General features: G+C 41.9%; 2 protein-coding genes across 2 annotated transcripts in view; one reads left to right on the top strand and one right to left on the bottom strand.

Moving 5' to 3' along the window:
- Positions 1-8,816, bottom strand: part of LOC115005857 (ELAV-like protein 1-B) — a gene marked incomplete at its 3' end in the record, with an annotated part of 10,406 nt that extends 1,590 nt beyond the window's left edge. Inside the window, exons 1-5 of the mRNA XM_029427829.1 lie at positions 8,569-8,816; positions 7,701-7,773; positions 7,514-7,585; positions 5,146-5,190; positions 2,835-3,003 (exon numbers count right to left, since the gene is read on the bottom strand). Of these exons, the coding sequence (XP_029283689.1) occupies positions 2,835-3,003; positions 5,146-5,190; positions 7,514-7,585; positions 7,701-7,736 (322 nt within the window). The remainder of the gene's footprint in view (positions 1-2,834; positions 3,004-5,145; positions 5,191-7,513; positions 7,586-7,700; positions 7,774-8,568) is intronic.
- An 8,136-nt stretch (positions 8,817-16,952) lies between these two features.
- Positions 16,953-26,843, top strand: stx6 (syntaxin 6). The gene is made up of 8 exons (XM_029427832.1): positions 16,953-17,170; positions 21,046-21,215; positions 21,309-21,403; positions 22,164-22,223; positions 23,246-23,374; positions 23,528-23,634; positions 25,010-25,104; positions 25,380-26,843. The coding sequence occupies exons 1-8, from the start codon at positions 17,136-17,138 to the stop codon at positions 25,454-25,456; spliced, it is 768 nt and encodes a 255-aa protein (XP_029283692.1). The 5' UTR covers positions 16,953-17,135; the 3' UTR covers positions 25,457-26,843.
- Positions 26,844-27,216: the final 373 nt, after the last annotated feature.

Genomic DNA, 27,216 nt, shown 5'->3' with positions numbered 1-27,216 from the left:
TTAAACACTCTTGTCATTAAACCTGGTGTGAAAAATAACAAAATATTACAACAGTGCAGAAAAGAAAAATATTTAGATAAAGTTCAGACAAAAATCACATAATCCTTAAAATACCATGATTGTATTAAAAATCAAAAACAAGATTTAAATAAAAAACAAACAAATACGCTGATCAATAAAAACACTAATGAAGAAACTTTTGAAAAAAAACAGCTGCTGGAGAGAAAACGTACACAACAAATACTGCAGATATCACTTAAACCAGCATTACTGCTGATAATACTACTATAACTATGTCTACAACTACAAAGTAGCAGGAAGTACACTTTCAATATTAGTACTGTGGTGCAATGAATCAGAAGCTTTAGAGTTAAACTAGTCTCACTATACCTCATTAGTACTGTAGTACTGTGATATTACTGTGGTAGTACTGTAGTAGTACTGTGATAGTACTGTGATATTACTGTGGTAGTACTGTAGTAGTACTGTGGTAGTACTGTAGTAGTACTGTGATAGTACTGTGATATTACTGTGGTAGTACTGTGATAGTACTGTGATATTACTGTGGTAGTAGTGTAGTAATACTGTAGTACTGTGATATTACTGTGGTAGTACTGTAGTAGTACTGTAGTAGTACTGTGGTAGTACTGTAGTAGTACTGTGATATTACTGTAGTAGTACTGTGATATTACTGTGATATTACTGTAGTAGTACTGTGATATTACTGTGGTAGTACTGTAGTAGTACTGTGATATTACTGTGGTAGTACTGTAGTAATACTGTAGTAGTACTGTAGTAGTACTGTAGTAATACTGTAGTACTGTTGTACCACGGAATACTGTTGTACCGCCGAGTACCGTTGTACCGCCGAGTACCGTTGTACCGCCGAGTACCGTATTACCACCGAGTACTGTTGTACCACCGAGTACTGTTGTACTGCTGAGTACTGTATTACTGTTGTACTACTGAGTACTGTATTACTGTTGTACTACTGAGTACTGTATTACTGTTGTACTACTGAGTAGTGTATTACTGTTGTACTACTGAGTAGTGTACTACTGAGTAGTGTATTACTGGTGTATTACTGAGTACTGTACTACTGAGTAGTGTATTACTGAGTACTGTACTACTGAGTACTGTACTACTGGTGTACTACTAAGTACTGTACTACTGAGTACTGTACTACTGAGTAGTGTATTACTGAGTACTGTACTACTGAGTAGTGTATTCCTGGTGTATTACTGTGTAGTGTATTACTGAGTACTGTACTACTGAGTAGTGTATTACTGAGTACTGTACTACTGAGTACTGTACTACTGAGTACTGTACTACCGAGTAGTGTACCACCGAGTAGTGTTGTACCACCGAGTAGTGTTGTACCACCGAGTCGTGTTGTACCACCGAGTACTGTTTTACCACCGAGTACTGTTTTACCACCGAGTACTGTTGTACCGCCGAGTACTGTTGTACCGCCGAGTACTGTTGTACCGCCGAGTACTGTTGTACCGCTGAGTACTGTTGTACCGCTGAGTACTGTTGTACCGCTGAGTACTGTTGTACTGCTGAGTACTGTATTACTGTTGTACTACTGAGTACTGTATTACTGTTGTACTACTGAGTACTGTACTACAGAGTACTGTACTACAGAGTAGTGTATTACTGTTGTACTACTGAGTACTGTACTACTGAGTAGTGTATTACTGGTGTATTACTGTGTAGTGTATTACTGAGTACTGTACTACTGAGTAGTGTATTACTGAGTAGTGTACTACTGAGTAGTGTATTACTGAGTACTGTACTACTGAGTAGTGTACTACTGAGTAGTGTACTACTGAGTACTGTATTACTGAGTACTGTATTACTGAGTACTGTACTACTGAGTAGTGTATTACTGAGTACTGTACTACTGAGTAGTGTATTACTGGTGTATTACTGTGTAGTGTATTACTGAGTACTGTACTACTGAGTAGTGTATTACTGGTGTATTACTGAGTACTGTACTACTGAGTAGTGTATTACTGAGTAGTGTACTACTGAGTAGTGTATTACTGAGTACTGTACTACTGAGTAGTGTATTACTGAGTAGTGTACTACTGAGTACTGTACTACTGAGTACTGTACTGCTGAGTAGTGTATTACTAGTGTATTACTGAGTACTGTACTACTGAGTAGTGTATTACTGAGTACTGTATTACTGAGTACTGTATTACTGAGTACTGTACTACTGAGTAGTGTACTACTGAGTAGTGTACTACTGAGTACTGTACTACTGAGTAGTGTATTACTGGTGTATTACTGAGTAGTGTACTACTGAGTACTGTATTACTGGTGTATTACTGAGTACTGTACTACTGAGTAGTGTATTACTGGTGTATTACTGAGTAGTGTATTACTGAGTACTGTACTACTGAGTAGTCTATTACTGATGTATTACTGAGTAGTGTATTACTGAGTACTGTATTACTGGTGTATTACTGAGTACTGTACTACTGAGTACTGTATTACTGGTGTATTTCTGAGTACTGTACTACTGAGTACTGAGTAGTGTATTACTGAGTACTGTACTACGGAGTACTGTACTACTGAGTAGTGTATTACTGAGTACTGTACTACTGAGTAGTCTATTACTGGTGTATTACTGAGTAGTGTATTACTGAGTACTGTATTACTGGTGTATTTCTGAGTACTGTACTACTGAGTACTGTACTACTGAGTACTGTATTACTTGTGTATTACTGAGTACTGTACTACTGAGTACTGTACTACTGAGTAGTGTATTACTTGTGTATTACTGAGTACTGTACTACTGAGTACTGTATTAGTGAGGAAATTACCTGCCACTTTGTCCCGGATGAGTTTGGCCGATTCGACGTCGCCCACGCTGCTGAACAGGCTGCGCAGTTCGTCCTGACTCATGCTCTGTGGCAAATAGTTCACGATGAGGTTTGTCCTCGAGTCGTCGTCCTCCATCATCTGCTCACTGTAGCCGTTATCATACAGCTCCTGAGACACACACACACACACACACACACACACACACACACACACACACACACACACACACACACACACACACACACACACACACACACACACACACACACACACACACACACACACACACACACACACACACACACACTCAGTGTTTCCCCTACCATTGCCTTGCCTTTTCAGGTGGTTTTTTTTCTGTTTCGCGAACGGCAGGGCTCCGCTCGCTCCCGACACACAAACACGTGCGCACACACTCAGAGACAGAGCGGAGGAAAGTGTAAAAAAAGTAAAAAATCCAACAAATTAATTATAAACGTCGACGTCGAGCAACGTCGACCACAACGTTTGGACACACAGGCGAAAATATCCACGTTTTTTTAAACGTACACAGTCTGATTCAACCACCAGTGATGCTAATATTAGCTCTGCTACTCAGACCAGCCAGAGGGCTAGCAGCTCTTCTGCTAGTCCTGAACACAACTCTCCTGAAGAAACTGCACACCCTGAAAAGCAGCACAGGTCTGGTCACAGGGTGACAGGCTTTGACGAAACTTGGTTGTTGGAGAAGAAATACTCCTGGATCTACAAAACTGATCTGGGTAAATAAATAAATTGATAAATACCTAAATACACCAATTAATAAATCAGTAAAATACAGTGCATAGAGAATGAATGGGGAATTATTTCAGTTTTCTTTTTTGGTTTTAGGAATGTTCTGCCGGATATATAGGCAACACAAACAGGGGGTTGCGAGAGGAAGGCAGACCCGGATCTTTATAGAGTCACCCTGCCAGTCCTACAGAAAGGACAAACTTGATCAACATATGGCATCTGACCATCACCAAATAGCATGTCAGTGCAAGTCACTGACATGCTAAAAATTATATATTTTATTTAAAATATAATTTCATCAATAACATGTTGTGCTCCTTGATAATGATGATCTATTTAATTTCAGGCAAAACCGGCCTTGCGTCATTTGAGCCAACAGTTGTGCTGGAGCACGAGGCTGTGGTGGGCGCATTCAAGTGCTTATACTGGCTCATTAAGCATGACATAGCCCACCACACAAACTATCCAGCCTTGCTGCAACTGGCTAATCTTTTAGGTTGCACCCATTTCGACAAGCTTAATGTATGCTTTTCTTCTTATTAAATGTGTTAAAAAATATGTTTTGTATTTTTTTGTTAGTTTTAAGATCTAGTTATATTGACAATCAATTGTATGTTTTTATGGCATAGTAATAAATTAGTTTAAGAATCATATGCATTTAAATGTCCAGCATCTTTGAATGTAAAATGTTCCAACAATTCTTCAAATTTCCAAGACCACCAACTACAGATCTCATAGAATAATAGATGACATGTTGGAAATTCTTGCAACGGTAATTGAGCATTAAGGGACATTGCTCAGTCAAAAGCGATTGGCGTGGAAATAGATGAGACCACAGATGTCTCTGTGTGCAGACAACTGGACATCCATGTAAGGTAAGCGTAATCAAAGTGTAATAGTTCATCGACAAATACAATTTCAATACGTATACAAGTTTTTTGTATGTAATTAAACTGGATTTTGAATATTTTGTTTCTTGTTAAATTCATTAACAAATATATTCAATAGGAAAACAAAATAGGGTCACAAAACTGCTGTCAGACGAATGGCCATGGCTCCTCAGTGTCCATTGTGCTGCACATAGGCTGGCTCTAGCCTGTAAGGACGCATCAGAAGATGTGCATTACATGGCAACATTCAGAGACCACTTAGAGCATCTCCACCTGTACTTCCGGAATAGTGCAAACCGCTCTGTTTCTCTAAAGGCAGCTGCAGACGTTCTCGGTGTGTGTGAGCTGAAAGTGAAGGTAAATATTTAAAACCTCAAATAAATTGAGATTTGAATATTTATACCATATTAATTCCTTTATTTTTTTAAACAACTGTTTTATCTGTCATTATTAGCAAGTAAAGGATACACGATGGCTCTCTCAACATGAGGCTGTAAAAAACCTCATGAAAAACATCACTGCTGTACTGGGAGAATTGGCAGAGGAAGTAGAGGTCCGCAAATGTCCTACTGCTAAGGGACTCTACTCATTCCTTGCCACCTATCGTTTCATTGCCGCCCTCCACCTGCAAGCCGATGTGCTACCTCACCTGGCACGTCTCTCCAAGATCTTTCAAAAGAAGGACGTCATGTTCCTGGCAATCAAAGAGCAGGTTATTTAATAACCCAAATCAGCTGCAATATTTTAACTTCATGTTTATTTTACACAAACATAGGTTACCACAATTTATCTTGTCATCTGAGTCAATTCGGTTAATTTCCTAGGTCCCTGTCACACTGGCCTTAATAAAAGGCATCAAAGATTCTAGGGGTCATCAACCTGGCTCACACTTGGCCACACTGAACCAAAGTCTTGATAACCCTTTGGGACTGGGTGCATTCAGCATCTCTGCCGAACAGGAGAGAGGAAGAAGAGGCCAGGTATGATGATGTAGCTTTTGGCTGACTTCATTGATGTAACTTCAATTCAGACTAAATAGTATACTGACATCTTTTCCCCACCTGTTGATGAAGTGATGGATCCTTATTTGGATGGCCTGATTGCCCATCTTGAGAGGCGGTTCAGTGAGGTTGGAGTCTTAGCTGCTTTTGGAATACTGGGTCCACAAGCAGCTACACTCCCTTATGACACCACACACACACACACCTGAGGACACTGGTGGGGAAGTTTTGTTCCCATGTCGATTTCGACACAGTCCTTTGTGAATGGGCTTCTTTCAAGGAAAAAGTCGTCTCTGGTCCACTCAAGGTAACTTTAAAATGTAACATTTTCACATGACATTATCATGAACAATGCACTGTGTTAATCATATGAACGTTTTCAGAACAAGACTCAGTTGGACATATTGTCAGACCTGTCCTCAAAATATGAGGATGTGTCCTCCTGATGTTGTAAAGAGTGTGTCTGCAGGAGCGGGTTGTTGCAGCGATGTTGGCACTGAAGGACACTTGGTCGTCCAGCGTCACACCTAGATTCCTTGCAGTCTGAGTTGGGGAAACAACAGAGGTGCCGATGTTGATGGTGATGTTGAGGTCTGGGATGGGAGAGCCCTTCCCCAAAAGGAAAAGCAGTTCGGTCTTGTAGAGGTTGAGCTTCAAGTGACGTGCGGCCATCCACTGAGAGATATCAGCCAGACAAGCAGAGATCTGTCTCCACATGGTTTCAGACCGGGAGACAGACAAAATCAGTTGAGTGTTGTCTGCATAGCTGTGGTAGGAGAAGCCACAAGAGTAAATGACAGTGAAAAGAGGAGGGGACCCAGGACGGAGCCCTGAGGTACCACGGGGATGAGTTGACAAGGGTCCGACAGAGCCCCTCTCCATGTTACCCTGTAGGTCCTTCAGGTAGGATTCAGCAGGGAGAGAGCAGAGCCTGAGACTCCAGTTCTTGGAGGGTGTAGAGGAGGATCTGGTGGTTCACTGTGTGGAACGCAGCAGAAAGGTCCAGAAGGATGAACAGAGGAGGGGGGGGCCGCTCTAGCAGTGTGAAGTTCCTCAGTGAGAGCGAGGACAGTCTCAGCTGAGTGGAGCCTTGAAACCAGATTGGTGCGGATCAAGAAGGTTGTTCTGCTGAAGGTAAGACGAAAGTCGACTGAAGACGCTTGGGGGGGCTCACTGCTGCCTCTTTAAGACAGTTGGGAAGCAGCCAGTTGTTCAGAAAGTGTTGATGAGATGGTGAGAAAGTCCGATAGACTGGAGAAGGTGAGAGGGGACAGGGTCCAGAGGGCAGGTGGAGTGGGGGCAGAGGTAACGAGGGTTAGACCTTCATTTGGAGGGGGGGGTGGTCACTTAGTAAGTTGGAAAATGAAGAGCGTGTCGTCTATTTTTTTTAAGAAGTAGTTGATAAAGTGGCAAAAGGTAAGAAGGAGGTGGAGGACTGAGGGGGTCGAGGAGATAGAGAAGAGTTTCTATGGGTTGAAGAGCTTTTTGCTTCAGAAATAGAAGAAGAGAGAAGAGTTTGAAAGGTCAGGAGGTCGTCAGGGTTTTTTGATTTCAACCATATGATTTCAGCTGCTTGTAGGAAGGTTCTGTCAGCACCGAGTCCGGCACGGAGCCCCGCCAACGGAACCCCCCGTGTGAAATTCAAGGTGTTTTTTTTTCTTTCTCGAAATGTTTTTTAAAATATATTTTTTATTCACAACTCACTTTTCACATTGACAGGTGCTCTTTTATTAAATATACTAAACGCTAATGCTATTGATCTAATTTATGTGCACGTTTCAGTTTGTACTGTCTACTTTGCGCTTTCACATTCTCTCCTTCGCTCCGTTTTGCAAAGGGCGGGGTTCTGTCTATATTTTGTATATAATGTTAATTTTAGTATATATAGTTGACAATTAGCACCTCCGTACCACAGCAAATTCCTTGTAGGTGCAAACTTACTTGGCAATAAAAAAGATTCTGATTTTACAATAGTGAGGACGAATACAGATCAGCCAAACAGAGAACAGAACTCACCTTTCCAACGGCTCCTTTAGAGACGTGCTGACTGTCTCTGACATCACTCTGAGACGTCTGCACCTCACACACCTGAAAAGAACACACACACGTGTTACACATACAACACACACCTACAGGACACACACACGTGTTACACACACACACACACACACACTTATGTGTGATTGGTTATTGATGGACGTACCTTCAGGTATCGGATGTGTCCTCGTCTCAGTGCCATGGAGACAACTCAGGTGTTCACTGCGTCTAAGAGAAGGCTGGGAGGGTGAGACAGGTGAGGTGGGGGGAGACAGGACCAACATAAACTAAACATCTGTCCAACCAACAAGGCCATGTGACATTGTTGTGGTTAAACCGCCTGTACCATCTCACCGTATTTATTGCTTCAAATATTCACACTGAAAGTCACTTCTGTCAGAATATCAGGCTGTTTGTCTTTTTAACATTAAATAACATTGTTATTTGTACATCAGCACGCGTCTCAGGGTTATGGTGCACCGATAAAAACATTAATGTTTCATTACCAAGTATCCTAACACTAAGTGTTGTTTGTATATTATTTAAAACAGATACTACTAATCTACTGAAGAAACTGACAAAAGCAGTGTTTATTTAAGTGCAGCAGTTTTGTTACATTTATTAAATTGCTGTATTTTATCAGATGCAAAGAAAAGTAAAAACATTGCAGCATGTATACCGTTTATACTGTGTGCATCACATACAGTATAACATTATATAAACGGGTTAGCCATTATATGATGTGCAAATGATTGCTTTCTTTGTGGATATAATTAATTGTTTAGTTTGACAGGTGAGCTCTGACAAGTTCATTAATTTTAAAAATCAATAAAGTTTTGTCTAGCATTTTATAACACAAAGTACCTTAGCAGCTCAACATGTTCATGGAACCATGAGGAGTTAGTTTATAGTTAACTAACTTTATAAGAAGTTTTTATTGTTAGTGTAGGCCCACCTATACAATATACCGTGACGTTATATATACAGTGAGTGCGTGCGTGTTTTACAGTTAATCACAAATCATCGGTTTTCACCTGAATCAGCAAGGGATAAATGTATGATTCATTCAAATGTCTTTAAAGCAGATGGTTCTGCGGACATCAGAGTAGAAGCGGCTGACTCCGGTGGACGGTTGAGGGTTAGTTTCAGTTAAAACTGATGAGAAATGTGAGGCTACTGCGCTAACTGCTAACAGCCACCGTTAGCCACATGTTAGCACTGCGGCCGGTCAAACAAAGAGGCTTTGCGGCTAACGGCGCTGTTTGAGGCTAACAGCGGCAGCTATGTGCTAACGTTATATTTCTTACCTGTAAATGTGTCGGAAAGGTTACACACAGTCTGTTATACCGATTCACGGAGGTTGAGCTGATGCTACACTAACAAAGGGGCTGTAAGAACGATAGATTAGTTGCTACGCGTTAGCTGCTCTCCGCTCCACACAAAGGAAACAAACTCCCACTGAATCAAGTATCGCGATATCCTCTTCTTTTTCTTTTTCTTTATTGGTGGCTGGCACTCTAGCGTTTTAGGCGCATTACCGCCACCTACTATGCTGGAGTGTGTACCCGCGATTAAGACTAGGATAAAAAATATCAATAAAAAAGAATTCTCTTAATTAACCCAGAACATTAAAAAAACTCAAACAAGGCTTTATATTTTCCTTCCTCAATACTAAATGAATTCTTTAGATGCAAAACTTGCAGCCCACAATTAACTCCTTCAGTTATCCTCCGTGTGTTTCATATATCTGGTAGTGACAAATAACATGTTCACAGTCCTGATGGATGTTAACGTGTTAACATTAAGTGCGTTGTTTCAACACAACATAATTTCTGTCAAGTGTTGTATTTGTATTATGTTGTTTATCCTGTACACACGACATCTATTGCACGTCTGTCCGTTCTGGGAGAGGGATCCCTCCTCAGTTGCTCTCCCTGAGGTTTCTTCCATTTTTCCCCCTTTAATTGTGGGGTTTCTTTTAGGAAGTTTTTCCTTGTGCGATGCGAGGGTCTAAGGACAGAGGGTCTAAGGACAGAGGGTGTCGTAACCTGTACAGTCTGTAAAGCATACTGAGGCAAATGTATAATTTGTGATATTGGGCTATATAAATCGCACAAGGAAAAACTTCCTAAAAGAAACCCCATAATTAAAGGGGGAAAAATGGAAGAAACCTCAGGGAGAGCAACTGAGGATCCCTCCTCAATGACCTTCTATTGGCATCAGACAAAGGACTTGTCTCTGTTCTTGTCTTGTTAGACCTCAGTGCTGCTTTCCACACTGTTGATCAGGACATTCTACTACAGAGACTGGAACATTGTGTTGGCATAAAAGGAACCGCACTAAGCTGGTTCAAGTCCTATTTATCTGAGCGATCTCAATTTGTACATGTTAACAATAAATCCTCCATGACAGGCAAAGTCAGTCTTGGAGTTCCGCAGGGTTCTGTACTTGGACCGATTCTATTCACCTTATATATGCTTCCTTTGGGCAATATTATAAGGAACCACTATATAAACTTTCATTGTTATGCGGATGATACCCAATTATATCTTTCAATTAAACCAGATGAAACTAATCAATTGGCTAAACTTCAAGCCTTAAGGACATAAAAACTTGGATGTCTTGCAATGTTGATGTTAAACAGACAAAACTGAAGTTATTATACTTGGCCCTAAACGCCTCCAAAACACATTTTCTAATGACATAGAAGCTTTGGATGGTATTAATTTGGCCTCCAGCACCACTGTAAGGAATCTTGGTGTCATCTTTGATCAGGATCTGTCTTTTAACTCCCACATAAAACAAATCTCAAGGACTGCCTTCTTTCATCTACGTAACATTGCAAAAATAAGACACATCCTGTCTCAAAATGATGCAGAAAAACTAGTCCATGCATTTGTTACTTCAAGGCTGGATTACTGCAACTCATTGTTATCAGGTTGTTCCAAAAAGTCGCTTAAGACTCTTCAGTTGATCCAAAATGCAGCGGCACGTATATTGACAAGAACAAGAAAACAGGATCATATTACTCCTGTATAAGCTGCTCTGCACTGGCTCCCGGTAAAATACAGAATAGAATTCAAAATCCTTCTCCTGACTTACAAAGCAATTAATGGTCAGGCTCCAGCATATCTTAAAGATCTCATAGTACCTTATAAACCAACTAGAGCATTGTGCTCCCAGACTGCAGGGTTACTTGTAGTTCCTAGAGTCTCTAAGAGTACAATGGGAGCCAGAGCCTTCAGCTATCATGCTCCTCTCCAGTGGAACCAGCTTCCAGTTTGTGTTCGGGAGGCAGACACACTCTCCACATTTAAGAGTAGGCTAAAGACTTTCCTTTTTGATAAAGCTTATAGTTAGGGCTGGCTCAGGTTTCCCCTGGATCAGCCCCTAGTTATGCTGCTATAGGCTTAGACTGCCGGGGGACACCTCCCTGCTCTCTTCCTTCTCTTCCTCTCTCCTCCCCTCCCTCTCTTCTTCTCCCTCTCTATCTGCATGCATTTATGTAAATGTATGTTACTAGCTCATCATCCGGGGTATCATCCCCGGAGTTTCTGTATCTTATGTGGCAGGTTGCCACTGATAAAGTTTACGTCAGAATCAGGAATCGTGGTTGCGCCTGCGGCCCTGGTCCTGCTGGACACCGGGAATTGATTTGATTTGAACGTACACAGTATGTCTAACAGATTGATACGCATACATAACATATCCCATACTTGCACAAAACGTATTCAACTAATATATAACGTAATGGTTCTGCCACACAGGTCCGTATGGCGGAAACGAATGCCGGCGTATACGAAATACACGGCATTACGCTGGTGTGTGTCGATATACATTAGGGGTATGTTGGACATAAGTAGTATTCGCGAGGAACACGCCGTGTTACGCTGGGGAATGGTGTTGAACGCTGAAGCCATAAACATATTTTGAGCATGTTCAAAATATTCTGATGTACCCAACGTATGGGTCATAATTTCATACATAAGGAAAGTTACGTAAGACATACGTGATTACGTCAGAGGTACGACAGTCGTATATATATACATATACGTTGATATACGTGACGGTGAACCCAACAGCCGATTTATTGATAATGAGTGGATAACCCATTCGTGACGACGGAGTGACCTATTAAACATGTTTCTACAGTACAGCTAGCATTTCTGGATCGTATTGGGGTTGGAGTATAAATAGGGTCCCGGTGAGTAGCTCATCCTCACTTCTTCACAGCACGTCTTGCTGAATACATCAACCCAGAATCAGAGAGCATGGAGGATGCGGAAAGGATGCGTCAGGGGTACATCCTAGCCGTTCTCCAGCATCAGCATGATGTAAACAAATTGGCGCTTTTCCAGCTCCGCGCCAGTAGGAGAAGGAGGAGAAGAGGGCAACGGAGGAGGATCTGGATCAGAGCATGGATCGGTAGGCGACGGCAGTATGGCATATACGACCGTCTTCTGCTGGAGCTCCGGAACGAGGACCACGCCTCCTTCACCAACTTCATGTGGATGCCCCCCGAGATGTTCGACGAGCTGCTAGCCAGAGTGGGTCCCAGCAGCATACCTGGTACAGGGCGCCGATCGAGCCTGGCCTGAAGCTTGCCCTGACTCTCCGTCACCTTGCCTCTGGGAGCAGATATGCATCGATGAAGTTTGGCTGGAGGGTCCCTCACAACACCCAGTCACTCATCGTCCGAGAGGTGTGCCAGGCAATTATTGATGAATACCTGGAGGAGGTGATGAGCTGCCCCACCACTCCTGATGGATGGCGCGCCATTTCCAACGAGTTCCACACCAAGTGGAACTTCCCCCACACCTTAGGGGCACTTGATGGGAAGCACATTGCGTGCCGGTGTCCTCCGAACAGTGGGTCCATGTACTACAACTACAAAGGATTCTACTCCATTGTTCTGATGGGACTTGTAGATTCGGACTACAAGTTCATCTGGGCAGATGTCGGTGGTGGGTATTTGCAATATGAATCACACAATTTATGATTGCTGAATATGTGTTGTGAGCCTATAGTCCTATCTACTGCTTGAGGTAACACTTTTGTTATTCTGTATTTGCAGGTATGGGGTCAGCGTCAGACGCTCAGATCTACAACCACTGTGAGCTGAAGGAAGGCACCGAGAATGGTACAATAGGTTTCCCTGACCCGGATCCTATGCCCAACGGCACCCAGAATGTGCCCTACTTCTGGATCGCCCTATGCCACTACATGATGAAGCTGTACGGGCAGCGGGGTTTGACAAAGGAGTAAAGGATCTTTAACTACAGGCTTTCCCGTGCCAAGAGAGTAGTAGAGAATGCATTCGGCATCCTGTCAAACCGCTTCCAGGTCCTGCTGAGTACCATGCAGCATCACCCGTCCACTGTGAAGCTCATCGTCACCACATGCGTCATCCTGCACAACATGATGAGGATGCAGCACCCACGGCTCCAAAACCAGCAGCTTGACCGTGCAGAGAACACTAACCACAATTATGTCCCAGGTGCATGGAGACTAGGCCAGAACCTAGAGGACACACAGACAGTGTCTGGACCACCCAACACCGCCTCCATGGACGGAAAGACACAGAGGGAGCTCATCAAACACTGGGTGAACTCACCAGGCGGTGCAGTTCCGTGGCAATACAGGATGATCTAGGATATGAACATTTTGACATGTTGACCACACACGTTTGTATGACAGTATTATGTATGAATAAAATATGAATAAATCTATCTAACCCCGTGTTATTACGGTTATTATTATTGTTTGGACAATGTCATTATATGTCTATATATTAACAGGAAAGAGACACTTATGCAATTTGGATTAACTGTAAAGGACACCACATTGAAGTCTGAACTACAAGCTACGTTTAATGTATGTATATGTTATGACGAACATATCAATGTAGAAAAGATTGGAATAGGTATTGGTAATACATTGACAGTTTTAAATAGTGAAAAGAAAGGATTACAGCCATTCAACAACTTTTATTACAATGAACATATTATAATGGCACATATACAATAATGGAATCCCTGGCAACACCTGTACACAGTCACTCATCCTCCCTGTTGTTGGGTGGTGGTGTGTTCAGGTCACCTGAACACAGGTCCTTGGCACAGAAAGTTTGAAGACCACTGGTCTAATGACATGTTTATATGTTAATGATAAACGTCAACACAACAATATTATCTTACCGGTTCTGCCCATGAGTGCAGCCTGGTCTTCCCACAGATTGCTCTTCTTGTCCGCCCTCCTGTAGTCACTCCTCTTGCAGTCCCAGATGATGGGATTCTCCCTGAGGAACTCCAGCATCATCTCCTCATGGTCAACGGACAATGAGAAGTCCGACTTCTTGGCCCTCTTCCTCTTTGTCGCCTCCTGGGGCTGCACAGAGGAGTTGGAGGCGACAGAAGACTCACGGGAAGGAGACGGAGACTCTTTGCGGCCTCTGGAGGAGGATGTTAATGGTGATGATGCAGAGGACGGTGGAGATGGTGGCTTGGTCCTCTTGCCCCTCTTGCCCTTTCCTCTACCTGGGCCCCTGGGTGCTTTCTCGGCCACCTTTCCCATTTTCACGGTCCTCTTGGGTCGCATGTTGACTGCTTGGGTAATGTGGTTTCTGTGACGGGATTGGCACCATATTTATAGGCATGGGTCACGTGATCGTTCAAAGGCCGCAGACGAAACACTGAACACGCCAGAAATATGGCCCTTTCATATGTCTAAATATGTTGCAGATACGACAGAGACGTCAGACATAATTTATGCATGGCTAACAATTAGGTTGTCCACCCGGTATCAATAAGTTGGCTGTAGGGTTCACGTCACGTATATCGATTTACGTGACTTTGACATGCTTGACACATGTTTACGGCTTCAGCGTTCAACACAGTACCCCAGCGTAAAAACGCCATGTTCCTCACGAATATTACTTATGTCCAACATACCCATAATTTATATCGACGCACACCAGCGTATAGCCGATATTTCGTATGCGCCGGCATACGTTTCCGCCATACGGATATGTGTGACAGGGCCTTTAGTGATTCCACCTGTGTCTCGTTACCCCGCCCACTTCCTGTTGTATATAGTCAATAGCTGTGTCTCAATTCAGGGGCTGCAGCCTTCGGAGGACGCAGCCTTCGTGGTCTTTGGAGGCCGAGTCCTTCGTAGACCATGAAGGCTGAACCGAGCAGTCTACGAAATGAGACGGTCTGGTCTACAGAGGATTTCCTGATACGTCACCAGCTGTTCACGCCCCTACCTTTTGCCACTCCTGTCGCCTAGCAATGCTCAGAAGTTTTCAAACGCAGTTGATGGCTTACTTTAGCATTTTTTCCCAGAGAATGGAGCTAGAGATAATACTTCAATTATTTAATTTTCAATCTTGATTAAAGATATGCTTTATCACCGGCACATAATGTATTTTAGACGGTGGAGGGGCATCTCATACACACTCTGGAGACCACTCCAGATGATGCCCCCCATCAGGAGACACTTTATCTGTATATACTGTAAATGTTGTTATATTCTGTTTATAATAATCATTCAATAATTTTTCGATCATTCATTGTTAGGTAATTTTCTAAATTAAATAATACCTGTTCTAAATTAATAAATCATATGTACTTAAATATTTTTAAATCAATTAATCAATCATTTGCTAAGTTTTCATTAATTTTCATTTATAGTTCATGTAAATTAAATACAGAATATATTCATCATTACATATATATATTATTTATTTCAATTAATTTACATTTCATTTGTCAACAAGTTTCTCCAGCAGAGAGATGGATGGATGGGAGGCACCACGTAGCTTCTTCGGGCTGTGCCCGATCGGGCTCCGTGGCAAACTCGGCCACCAGGCGCTCGCTGTCTGGCCCTCCCTTTGGGCCTGGCTCCAGACGGGGGCCCCGGGCTTCCTCCGGGCAGGGTCTCTCCTTTCCTTTCCCTCTGTATCATGAGGTCGTTTTTGAACCATTCTTAGTCTGGCCCCTCGCCTAGGACCAATTTGCCTTGGGAGACCATACCAGGAGCACTAGGCTCCAGACAACACAGTTCTCAGGTTCATAGGGACACACAAACCTCTCCACCACGATAAGGTGATGGTTCCCAGGGAGGGAGTTGAAACCCAATACTTACATTTAAAAGTATATCCATTTGCCGCTACTGCTGGGTCGAGGGTCGCCATTTTTCATCAGAAAATAACTTCTCTGGGCACGCAATGAATCTTGGGATACGTGCGGCCGTGAAGGATCCATCAGCTGTGTCCTCCAAATCCGGGAAAAAGGTTAAGGTTAGGGTAACCGTCTATACCAGAGTCACGTCTACAACAGAGTCATGTCTATACCAGAGTCACGTCTATAACAGAGTCACGTCTATAACAGAGTCACATCTATAACAGAGTCACATCTATACCAGAGTCACGTCTATACCAGAGTCACGTCTATACCAGAGTCACGTATATACCAGAGTCACGTCTATAACAGAGTCACGTCTATACCAGAGTCACGTCTATACCAGAGTCACGTCTATAACAGAGTCACATCTATACCAGAGTCACATCTATACCAGAGCCACATCTATACCAGTCCTCAAACAGTCCTCAGCCCTTCTCTGAAGGCATGTAATCTTCATGCCTCCTTCAAGATTTGCCTTTATTTATTCCATGGTGACCTCAACTGTTAAACCATAAATCCCTCCTTATTTCACCTGCTCTCCTTCTCCACATGGCTGGCACTTTCACTGTATGCGTTCCTACATCCTTCAACTTATAAACTCTTTCTCTCTGAACTACATTTACATATGATAATCAAATTCCCATTTCTCAAAACCTTTAACCTACTCTCACTTGTAAACTTTTAACCATAAGTTTACTGTGTTTCGCTAGCCAGCAAAACAAAAACAGTGAAACAACCCGCGCAACAACCGTCCGACCTGCATCCGGTTTCTCCATTGTAATATCACAGCATTTTCTTCTTGTGTCAGTACAGGTGGGGAAACACAGACTTATAATAATAATAACAATAATAACAATATCAGTAATAATAATAATAATAATAATAATAATAATAATACATTTATATAGCACTTTTCTAGACACTCAAAGATGCTTGAGAACATAAATGTGTTGCGCTCCAACATTTATTTGAATCCTTTGTCTAGATTAGCATTGCATTGAATAAATGTCATATTTTATAGTTGATATTATTGTTATTATTGTTGGCGGCACCTGGAAGCTTTTTGACATCCTCCCGGATCTATCTTTTTAATATATTTATTTTGTATATATTTTATTTTGTGGTTTATGTGTTTTCTTCTGAAGGACAAACCTTATTTGTTATATATTTTATTGTGTTTTTAATCATTGTTGTCTTCTGCGGTCATACAAACACCCGGGGAGTATGTGTGACGTCACAGCGTCACCTCCGCTGCGGAAGCTGTTGCATGTAAACAAAGCGGAGCGAGCAGCAGCTGTCTGATGGAGACAAACTGAGTTAAATCAGAAAAAACGGAAATGAAGTTTAGTTTGTTTGATCCGGAGCTGACCGTTTGTGTGATGGAGGTCCGCTCCGACTGAACCGGAACCAGCAACATGTCCATGGAAGACCCGTTCTTCGTCGTCAAAGGGTCAGAACCAAGCTAATGCTAATGCTGACAGTAGGATAGCGTCTTGTGTTAGCCTGCAGAAACCTGATAGCTGACCGATAATCGATACATTCACCAGAGGGCCAAGAACCAGCTTAACTTTGAGCTTTAACAGCAGGCTAACCGCTATGCTAATGTTAGCTCTCAGTGTGTTGTGAGTGAGTTAGTCCGTTAGCATGCTGCTATGATGTTAGCACAGAGTTACAGTCAGTATTCATTATCAATAGATATCAGTTTAATTGTAGAGATGGAACAGGTCTTTAGATCCTATACCTCAGTAAAAGTAGAAAAACTGCAGTTTGAAATTATTATTATTTTAACACGAGCGAATCCATGTGAGAGCATTTAAATGTACTTTATCAGCGCGGAGAAACTTTTAGATGTTGTATAGTACTGGGTAGATTATTAGTACTGCATCATATCATATAAGCTATGAAATGTTTTTGAATGTAAAAAGTAACCAGTAGTTAATTTCAGATAAATGTAGCGCAGTTCAATATTTCCCTCTGAGATGAAGTGGAGTATTATAGTAAGTCAGTATAGTAATGGAAATACTCATGTAAAGTACCTAAAAAATAACGGTATTTACTTACATTGCACTACTGGTTAATTATCAATACATCACATGTTGAGTTCAGTAAAATAAAATGTCAGATATCTATTTTTGAGACCAACAGAGGCCAGTTTGAAGACAGAGAATTCCCCCTATGCTGTCCTGGGCCTTATTCACTTCTGGTTTAGCACTAGCAGCATGTAAACAATGAATATTGTTTGGGAACATTCACAGCTGCACTGCAGGATTGGATGGTTTTACAGCATCAGCTGCTGGCAGGACAACTTATAAAAAGGTCCTGAAATCACATATAAGGACATTTTTTATAACTTTGTAGATTCTCTGGATGTAGATGGCGCCGCTATAAGGAACTACTAAAGTACAGAAATCAAATCGACACAGAGGCCAGTTGGACTCCAAATTAAAGCACATGTAGACATATTTTTTGTAATTACTCTCACTGCCAGAAGGCGGACAAAGGTCCAAACAGAGAGGTGATATTCATAAATATTAGTTAATCTAGTCCAAACGAGTCCAAAATATATTAACCTGTCTGTGTGCTACTTAGATAGCTATCGCCAAATTGGTGGTTCTTGATTTAAATTATTATTATTATTATTATTTAATACCCCATGGTTAAACCTGCAGTGCGGACCTGTGTCTGCCCTTCTGGCAGTGAGAAAAATTATAATATTATAATATATATATATAATAATAAAAAGACTGTCGACATGTGGCCCTCACACAGCCAGCAGCTCCTCATAGCCTCATAAACGTAAGGAAAAACTAAAAAAATGCTTTTGCAAAGCTTAAAAATGGTTTCTTTGACAATTGATAATTAATAATAATAATTAACCTGTTGACGCGAAGCAAAGTAAACGCACTTCCGCTCTAAAACGGAAGTAAGATCACAAAGGTATTCAATGTGGAAGCGCCTGCATTCAGGCGAAGACTAATGTGAATAGAGTGGTATGAGTCCTAAAACCTGAGTCAGCGTTATTAGCGTTGATGTCAGGACAGCAGACCGTCTTCGCACCTTCTGCAGACTGAAAACTCACTGGTTTCGACTGCACCTCGGCGAATGAAAAAAAACTGTTCTTTGTATGTTGCACTTACATTGGTTTGGCTTATTTGTAGCTAATAGTTGAATTCATATTCTATTGTTTCTGTATATTGCACTTTTGTTTGGCTTATTTGAAGCTATTGTTCTGCACTTAAAGGATTTCACCTATTTGAAGCTAATGTACTTACAAGATTATTGCTGTTCGGAGTTGTATCCCCATGATTGTTTGCATTTATTGTCGCTTTGGATAAAAGCGTCAGCTAAATGAACTGTAATGTTATGAGTCCTAAACCCTGACCATTATGAGAATCATAAATCATAAATGTGGTGTTAAAATGTGAAGATTATATAAATGCTATTATTTTCTGCAATAATCGAAAAACCAATGAATCAGTTTTTAGTGAAGGGAACCAGGGAGATGCTACCTTCAGGGTCGGACGACAAAAATACTTCCCTGCACCACTCTATAGCCCAGGGGTCGGGAACCTATGGCTCGCAAGCCATATATGGCTCTTTCGATGACGCGATATGGCTCGCAGACAATTTTGAGCTGACATTTTTTAACATGATTAACAAGTAATAAATAATTATATTGTGTCATTTAAAGTAAAACATTTAGCAGCAGATTTTGTTTTAGTTCTCCCCTCTCCTTTCCTCCGCTCCGTCTCTGACTGTAACTGTGTGTGCATGTGTGTGTGTGTGTGTGTGTGTGTGTGTGTGTGTGTGTGTGGGGGGGGGGGGGGCGGAGCCCTGCCCTTTGCGAAACAGCTGAGGAGAAACTGTGCAAAGCAAGCAGTAGACCAGGGTGTCAAACTCAATTACAGAGAGGGACAACATTTAAGGCATCGTTTCGGGGGTGAAGCTTGGAAACTGCAGCGCCCACAGAGTCACACTTTGTCTTGAGTGTGTCGTTACACTGGAGGTCAATCAGCTCCATTTGGATGTTCACATGTGCTGTTTCCACGTCAACTGCAAACATATTGCTGTTCATGCACAGTCGGGAACACAGCGGTGGAGATGGTTTGTCAGTGTTTGGAAACACGTAGTGACCAAAGTTTCCTGCTGCATCCGAGTCTCCCTCAGGCAGCTCGGCTTGGAACGCTGTCACTGCATCACACGGCCCTGAAGCTGCAGGTTTAACAGTGAGATGCTTCGTTATGTCGCACAAACAGGCCAGCTCACACCGTCCCAGAGATCTGTGGTGTGTTTCCCTTTGCTTCCAAAAACGGCCAGATTTCCTCACGTACCTCGAAAAATGTATTCAGCACTTTCCCTCGACTGAGCCATCGCACCGCCATGTTCAGAATGTATTTCCTCAGGAACAGACTTACATTGACTCTTATAAAGTTTCCTGTCTGTGTTACGGTGCTTGTTACATGTTCCATCTCCAGAACGTTACAACACAGCGCTTCCTGGTGTATGATGCAGTGATGCACCGTCAGCTCACCTGCACAGTTCTCCCGCTGCATCTTCTCCCGCATCCTGCACTAATCCGCTCTTTTCATCACATCGCAGGTTCCGTCTGTCGTCAGTCCCGTCAGTTTGTCCCGGGGCAGTTTCATTTCATTCACACATTTAGATATTTCCTCAAATATGTATTTTCCCGTGGTTGTGCAATGCTTTGATTTAATTACCAAAACTGGCGGGCCAGTTATGATAGAGAAATTATATTTTCTCGCGGGCCGGATATAATTGTGCCTTGAGTTTGACACCTGCGCAGACACAGAAACGTGCACATAAATTAGATAAATAACATAAGCGTTTAGTTTATTTAATAAAAGAGCACCTGTTCAATGTGAAAAGTGAGTTGTGAATATTAAATGAATAAAAATCAGAGGGGGGCGTGGGGTTCTGTTGGGGGGGGCACAGACAATGGTAGGGGAAACACTGATACCGCTTTTAGTACTCGGAGACGTGATATACTTAAAACTCAATTTTATTAAATATATGGCTCTCAAGGAAATACATTTAAAAATATTTGGCTTTTATGGCTCTCCCAGCCAAAAAGGTTCCCGACCCCTGCTATAGCCTAACCCTTTGCATTAAGTGTCATAATTTACTGAATGACACTTAATGACAACAGTCATAAACATTCATAAACACTCCTTAATATTCATGTCTTATTCACACCCCATTTAATAAAGTGTTACCTTATAATCTATATTGTTTATTATAGTATTATAGTGTTTTTGAACGCAGCACAGAGTCTCCATCACAGATGAGTTATGATGTTTGTTACAGTGAGGTACAGAAGGCAGTAAACGCAGCACAGAGCCTCCATCATAGATGGAGCGAACTGTTGCAGGAGGGGGGCGGAGCCTCCAAGGAGGAAATGGACTGGACGACCAATGAGCTGAGGAACAGTCTGCGCTCCATTGAGTGGGACCTGGAGGACCTCGACGAGACCATCAATATCCTTCAAATAGTGACATGTTCTTAGTGAGTTCAGAGATTTGAAGTGTGAATCTTTTAAAGATAAAGGTCTTTCTTAACTGTCAGTGAACGCATTGTTGAGTCCAACCCAAAGAAGTTCAACCTAGACGCGGCCGAGCTTTCGAAGAGGAAAGCCTTCATCACCAGCACCAGACAGACTGTCAAGGTACGCTTCACTTACATCAGGTAAAACTCACCTCTGTGCTCAGGTGAGGAGTCACCACAGATTTGTTCCATAAAACAAACTGATGTCCACATCATAGGGAGTGTCTTCCGTCGACATATAGCGACTCTTTAGGAGTTGTGATTGGTTTGTCACGAAAACCGATGCTTCTGAACACGGTACTCATTTTTCTGCAGTAGATACTGGTGATGCAATTTTTCTGGACCTGACGGGACCAGCATATGCACCTTCAAGTGTTTAATTCTGTTGTTAAATGCCAAAGGAAGAAGAAGAACGCCGACCAGCACTGAAGAACTATAACATGTCAAGGAGAGCAACAAGTGTAGCTGCAGCCACAACTCTGCCTCGGCTCTTAGAAAAGAAAAACAGTAAAGTTGTGTAGCAAAATTCTTTGCGTTGAGGCGGATGATCAGGAATTAATAATGAATTCATAAAAAACAGTATGCAAATATTGCCATCAAAGTTTTCAGACATCCAGATTTATTCAAAGAATTCAGGGTGAGTGAGTTACGTTACAACAAGTGTTTATTGTTTAGTTTTTTTACCGTGGTATCCAATTGGGTATCAAGAATCGTGGTATTTTACTGATATTGGTATCGACTACAAAATCTCTGGTATTGTGACATTCTAGTCGTGGTTAGTATTCAAGCTGCTTTTGGCCGATTTGATTCTAAAATCTCATATTGACTGAGGTGAATCTGAAGAATTGATGAGCTGCTGACAGTCTTTGTTTCTCTTTAAGGAAATGAAAGAACAGATGTCAAGTCCAACTGCTCCTTCAGTGGACAGAAAGAACAAACAGGTAACTGAATACACCTGAAGTGCACAACACTGCGTACACTCACCTGGTAACCTACCAAACCTCCGGTGTGTTATTGTATGAAAACTGTTTTCTAATTAAAACAAGTAAAAAAGGTACTGCTGAGATTACATTACCAAAACCCTGAAGGGTACCTTAGGGTAGGGTGGGTAGGTACCTGGAGGTTATTCAAGGGTAGGGTAGGATATGTTAGGTGCTTGGAGGTTATTTAAGGGTAGGTCCTTGGAGGTAATTTATGGGTAGGGTATGTCCCTGGAATGGACAGACTAGTTTGTCAATATGTGTCTTGGTAGGCTTTCTTTTGGTCGGCCCATAGGAGGCCTTCTCAACCTCAAAATATAGATCCGATGAGATTATGTATGTCTCTTTGCATTTTTCCACCATTTGAGGTCACTGGGCTTTTGTCTCTAGACCCTTGGGAACCTCCTCAAAAAGGCCAAAAGACTTAAACATTTTTAGAATATGAAGGTATTGCAATTGGACAAAGGAAGGTCAATGGAGCTAAAACTCTGTAGAGCAGTTCAGGATGAATAACTGACACTCTGACATATTTGTCAATCCAAATAATTGTTCTGATCTATATTAATGTGTGGTGTCGGGTGTCACTGCTCAAAAATCTACTTTCCTGATCTTAATTTTTACAGCAATGATTCATCTGTGGGAAAGGATGTTAAAGTTAAAATGTCATCCTCCTTACTCATGGCCCTTTGTAGATGTAGCCTCTGTCCACTTGCAATAACCTCTGCCCATTCAGTAAGATGAATGTCTATTCACACATACCCTACTAGTGTCTAGTTGAAGGTGGTCCAAAAGCAGCACCTGGGCCCCCATGTTAAGATGTTAAGATGTTAAGGTATGAGAAGCAGACAAAATATAAATTAGGGTTACGTTGAGAGTATTGTAGGTTTCTGGAGGTTAGGATGAGGGAAAGGAAGCTTCCTGGGTGGATGTCGAGCTGCTGAGGACTTAAAATGTCTGACAGTTTGTGTTCTTGTGATGTCCAGGCTCTGCTCAGTGAGCGTGGTGCTCAGGGTCCGATCTGGCAGCCTGGTCCTGATAAATACAGCAGACTGGACCGCCAACTGCAGAGTGCCAACTCTCAATTTATAGAGGAGCAGCAGGTCCAGCAGCAGGTACAGTAACACCAGTACAATAAAACAGCCAATAACAGAGTTCTGAAATATGATGCAATATCAGTGTGGTGATATAAGGATGTTCTGGATACTGTGATAAAAAGAATGTAACTGGTGGATTTAAACAACGTATATAATGTGTGTTTCTATCAGCTGATGGCAGAGCAGCAGGATGAACAGCTGGAGCTTGTATCGGGAACTATTGGAGTCCTGAAGAACATGTCAGAGAGGATTGGCATGGAACTGGATGAACAGGCCGTGTAAGAGCTTTCAGATACGTTGTCATTGACAGACTTCTCCTCTACGTTTTAAGTTAATTTCCAAAAAATTATTTAGGTCTTGGACTAATCAGTCAGCTATCTTTAGTCAGTTTCTTTAGGCAACAGTTAGCATGGTCAAGAAAGACGGGTATCACAGGAGTTAGGGGACATCAACAGAAAGTGAGGGACAAGAACGGGAGGGGCAGGAGAACAACAGGAGGTGAGGGACAATAACAGGAGGGGTAGGACAACAACAGGAGTTGAGGGACAAAAACAGGAGGTGAGGGACAACAACAGGAGGGGTGGGACAACAGGAGGTGAGGGACAACAGGAGGTGAGGGACAACAACAGGAGGGGTGGGACAACAACAGGAGTTGAGGGACAAAAACAGGAGGTGAGGGACAACAACAGGAGGGGTGGGACAACAGGAGGTGAGAGACAACAACAGGAGGGGTGGGACAACAGGAGGGTGGGACAACAACAGTAGGGTGGGGCAACAATAGGAGGTGAGGGACAACAACAGGAGGTGAGGGACAACAGGAGGTGAGGGACAACAACAGGAGGGGTGGGATAACAACAGGAGGGTGGGACAACAACAGTAGGGTGGGGCAACAACAGGAGGTGAGGGACAACAACAGAAGGTGAGGGACAACAACAGAAGGTGAGGGACAACAACAGGAGGGGCAGCATTCAAATATTTATCAAATCAAGTCAAATTTATTTATATAGCCCAATATCACAAATTACACATTTGTCTCAGTGTGCTTTACAGACAGCATACGACACCCTCTGTCCTTAGACCCTCTGTCCTCAGACCCTCTGTCCTCAGACCCTCTGTCCTTAGACCCTCTGTCCTCAGACCCTCTCTGTCCTCAGACCCTCTGTCCTCAGACCCTCTGTCCTTAGACCCTCTGTCCTCAGACCCTCTGTCCTTAGACCCTCTGTCTTTAGACCCTCTGTCCTCAGACCCTCGCACCGCACAAAGAAAAACATCCTAAAAGAAACCCCATAATTAAAGGGGCAAAAATGGAAGAAACCTCAGGGAGAGACTGAGGAGGGATCCCTCTCCCAGGACGGACAGACGTGCAATCGATAAACATCATAGTACAAATACAACATTTGACAGAAATTATGTTGTGATCAAAAAAGAAAAAGAAAGGATGAATCCAGGATAATGTCAAAAAGGCTTCCCGGTGTCCTGCAGGACCAGGGCAGCAGGCACAGCCACGATTCATGATCCTGACGTAAACTTTAACAGTGGCAACCTGGCACATGAGACACAGACACTCCGGGGATGATGCCCCAGATGATGAGTTTTAGAATTGTAATGTGAACTCCTGGCCAGACTTGTTGAGTCTCTTTGTTTTTCCTGCAGAATGTTGGATGACTTCACTCATGAGGTGGACAACACTCAGTCTAAATTGGACAACGTCATGAAGAAACTGGCCAAAGTGTCTCACATGACCAGCGGTAAACTGCCTCAGTGTTTCTACTGCATTAGTGACAGAAATAAAACAATAGAATAATAACAGAGTTAGTAAATTGTACATTTTTGGGTTATTGATCGTAGTATTTACAGTTAGTTTGCCAATAGAGAGTTATTATCATTCGTTGTTTCTGCAGATTGTCAGCAGTTATAGAAAACATTTATTACTGTGTAATTGCACATCATCGTCAGTGGTTTTAACGATTAATAGTTAGGTGGTAGTTGTATTTAATTATTTATTAAATCTGTATTTCCCCAGATCGTCGTCAGTGGTGTGCTATCGGTGTGTTGCTTGCAATCCTCTTCACCGTCATCCTCCTCTTCTTCATCCTCTGATTGATGGCGTCTCCTGTCAGCACAGAACTCATCTTAAATCTGTCTACTGGACTCTACCGGACTCTGCTGAACTATACTGGATTCTACTGGACTCTAATAGACTCTACTGGACTCTCCTGGACGCTGCCGGACATTACTGGACTCTACCGGACTCTGCTGAACTATACTGGCTTCTACTGAACACTACTGGACTCTACTAGACTCTACTGGACTCTCCTGGACGCTGCCGGACATTACTGGACTCTACCGAACTCTGCTGAACTATACTGGCTTCTACTGAACACTACTGGACTCTACTGGACTCTCCTGGACGCTGCTGGACATTACTGGACTCTAATGGGTGTTCTCGTCCTCCTGAATTGGACTGAAAAGGCACTTTGAGTGTTTGTTAAAATTCATCACAGAGCTCAAAGGTCAAACCAGGCGGAACATGTTTGATGTGTTTTAATGATTTGTGTTTGTTTTATTTGAAGGGCTGAAAAAAATATTTCCACTCCAGTTGAACTCTTCTTTAAAACCAATTTAACTCCAGTTCAACTTTACTTAAATACCAGTTTACCTGTACTTTAATACCAGTTTAACTCCAGTATATCTATATACCTTCAGTGTTACTCCTTTTAAGTGTTTAACTCCACTTGAATCTTAAATTAAACTCCAGTTAAATATAAAGTTCAGTGCAATATCAACTCCATGTAAACCCAGTTAAACTCTAAATTTGAAGTCTGCTTTTAACTCCATGTTTATATCAATGTATCCCTGGTTTGATTCAGGTTTAATCCTGTTTTGACTCCAGTTTAATCTTGGTGTAATTGGGGTTTAATGCTGATTTAATACAGTTTTAGTCCAGGTTTATTTTAGGTTTAATCCTGGTTTTACTCCAGTTAACTTTGGTTGTTTAGTCTAAGGTTGGAGTTGGTTTATGGTTTGTGGAAAATAATGAAATAACACTAAAACTTCCTGTTTTTGTTTACAGTTTGCGTGTTTTTGTTTTACTGACTGAATCTTTTTCTGATGTTTAATGTTTTGTTTCCTGAAACGGTTTATTTTACTTTATTTTATTGTTTCCTGAACTGATTGATCGTTCTGCATTTTATAGATCTGTGGATTGTTAAACCACTTACTTCCTGCTGCTGCTTCACAATAAAAGCTTTTCTCCAATGAACCTCTGGAAGGCTTTTAATGTAAAGCTGCTGCAGGAAGTGAGATATAATAATCATGTGACCGGTTTTAGACGGAGCAGCCAATCACGTCGTCCCACACCATCAGATTCACGGTACGCGTGGCGGTGATGAAACGTGTTTCCTGTTACTGTTAACAAAATAAAACAAGTGTTCAGAACTCTGACTGATGAAAATAAAAGTCATTAAATACAAAATGTATAAACAGACTGATTTTAATCTATTTTAACTCTTTATAAATCCTTCCAGATGTTTTCCAAAGAATGTTTTGTTGTTTATTAATTATTATAATTACCTTTTTCAGAAGATTTACAAGTCAAGTAGAAGCATTTTTAGGTTAAACTGAAACTACAGAAATATTCAATGTTTTTAATTTAGAAATAAATCCATCCATGTTCCCTTTCAGAACTTTACTTGTTTATGTTTAAAAGAATAATTATATCATAACAATTATGATAATAATGTATAATAATAATAATAATAATAATGATAATAAAGAACGAGATCACGGGTACAAGCGGCCAAAATGGGTTTTCTCAGACGGGTGGCTGGTCCCTTAGAGATAGGGTGAGAAGCTCAGCC

Source organism: Cottoperca gobio, unplaced genomic scaffold, assembly GCF_900634415.1.
Source record: "Cottoperca gobio unplaced genomic scaffold, fCotGob3.1 fCotGob3_381arrow_ctg1, whole genome shotgun sequence".
Taxonomy (NCBI): domain Eukaryota; kingdom Metazoa; phylum Chordata; class Actinopteri; order Perciformes; family Bovichtidae; genus Cottoperca; species Cottoperca gobio.
The sequence above is the reverse complement of the archived record's forward strand: the minus strand, read 5'-3'. Positions and strand labels throughout refer to the sequence as shown.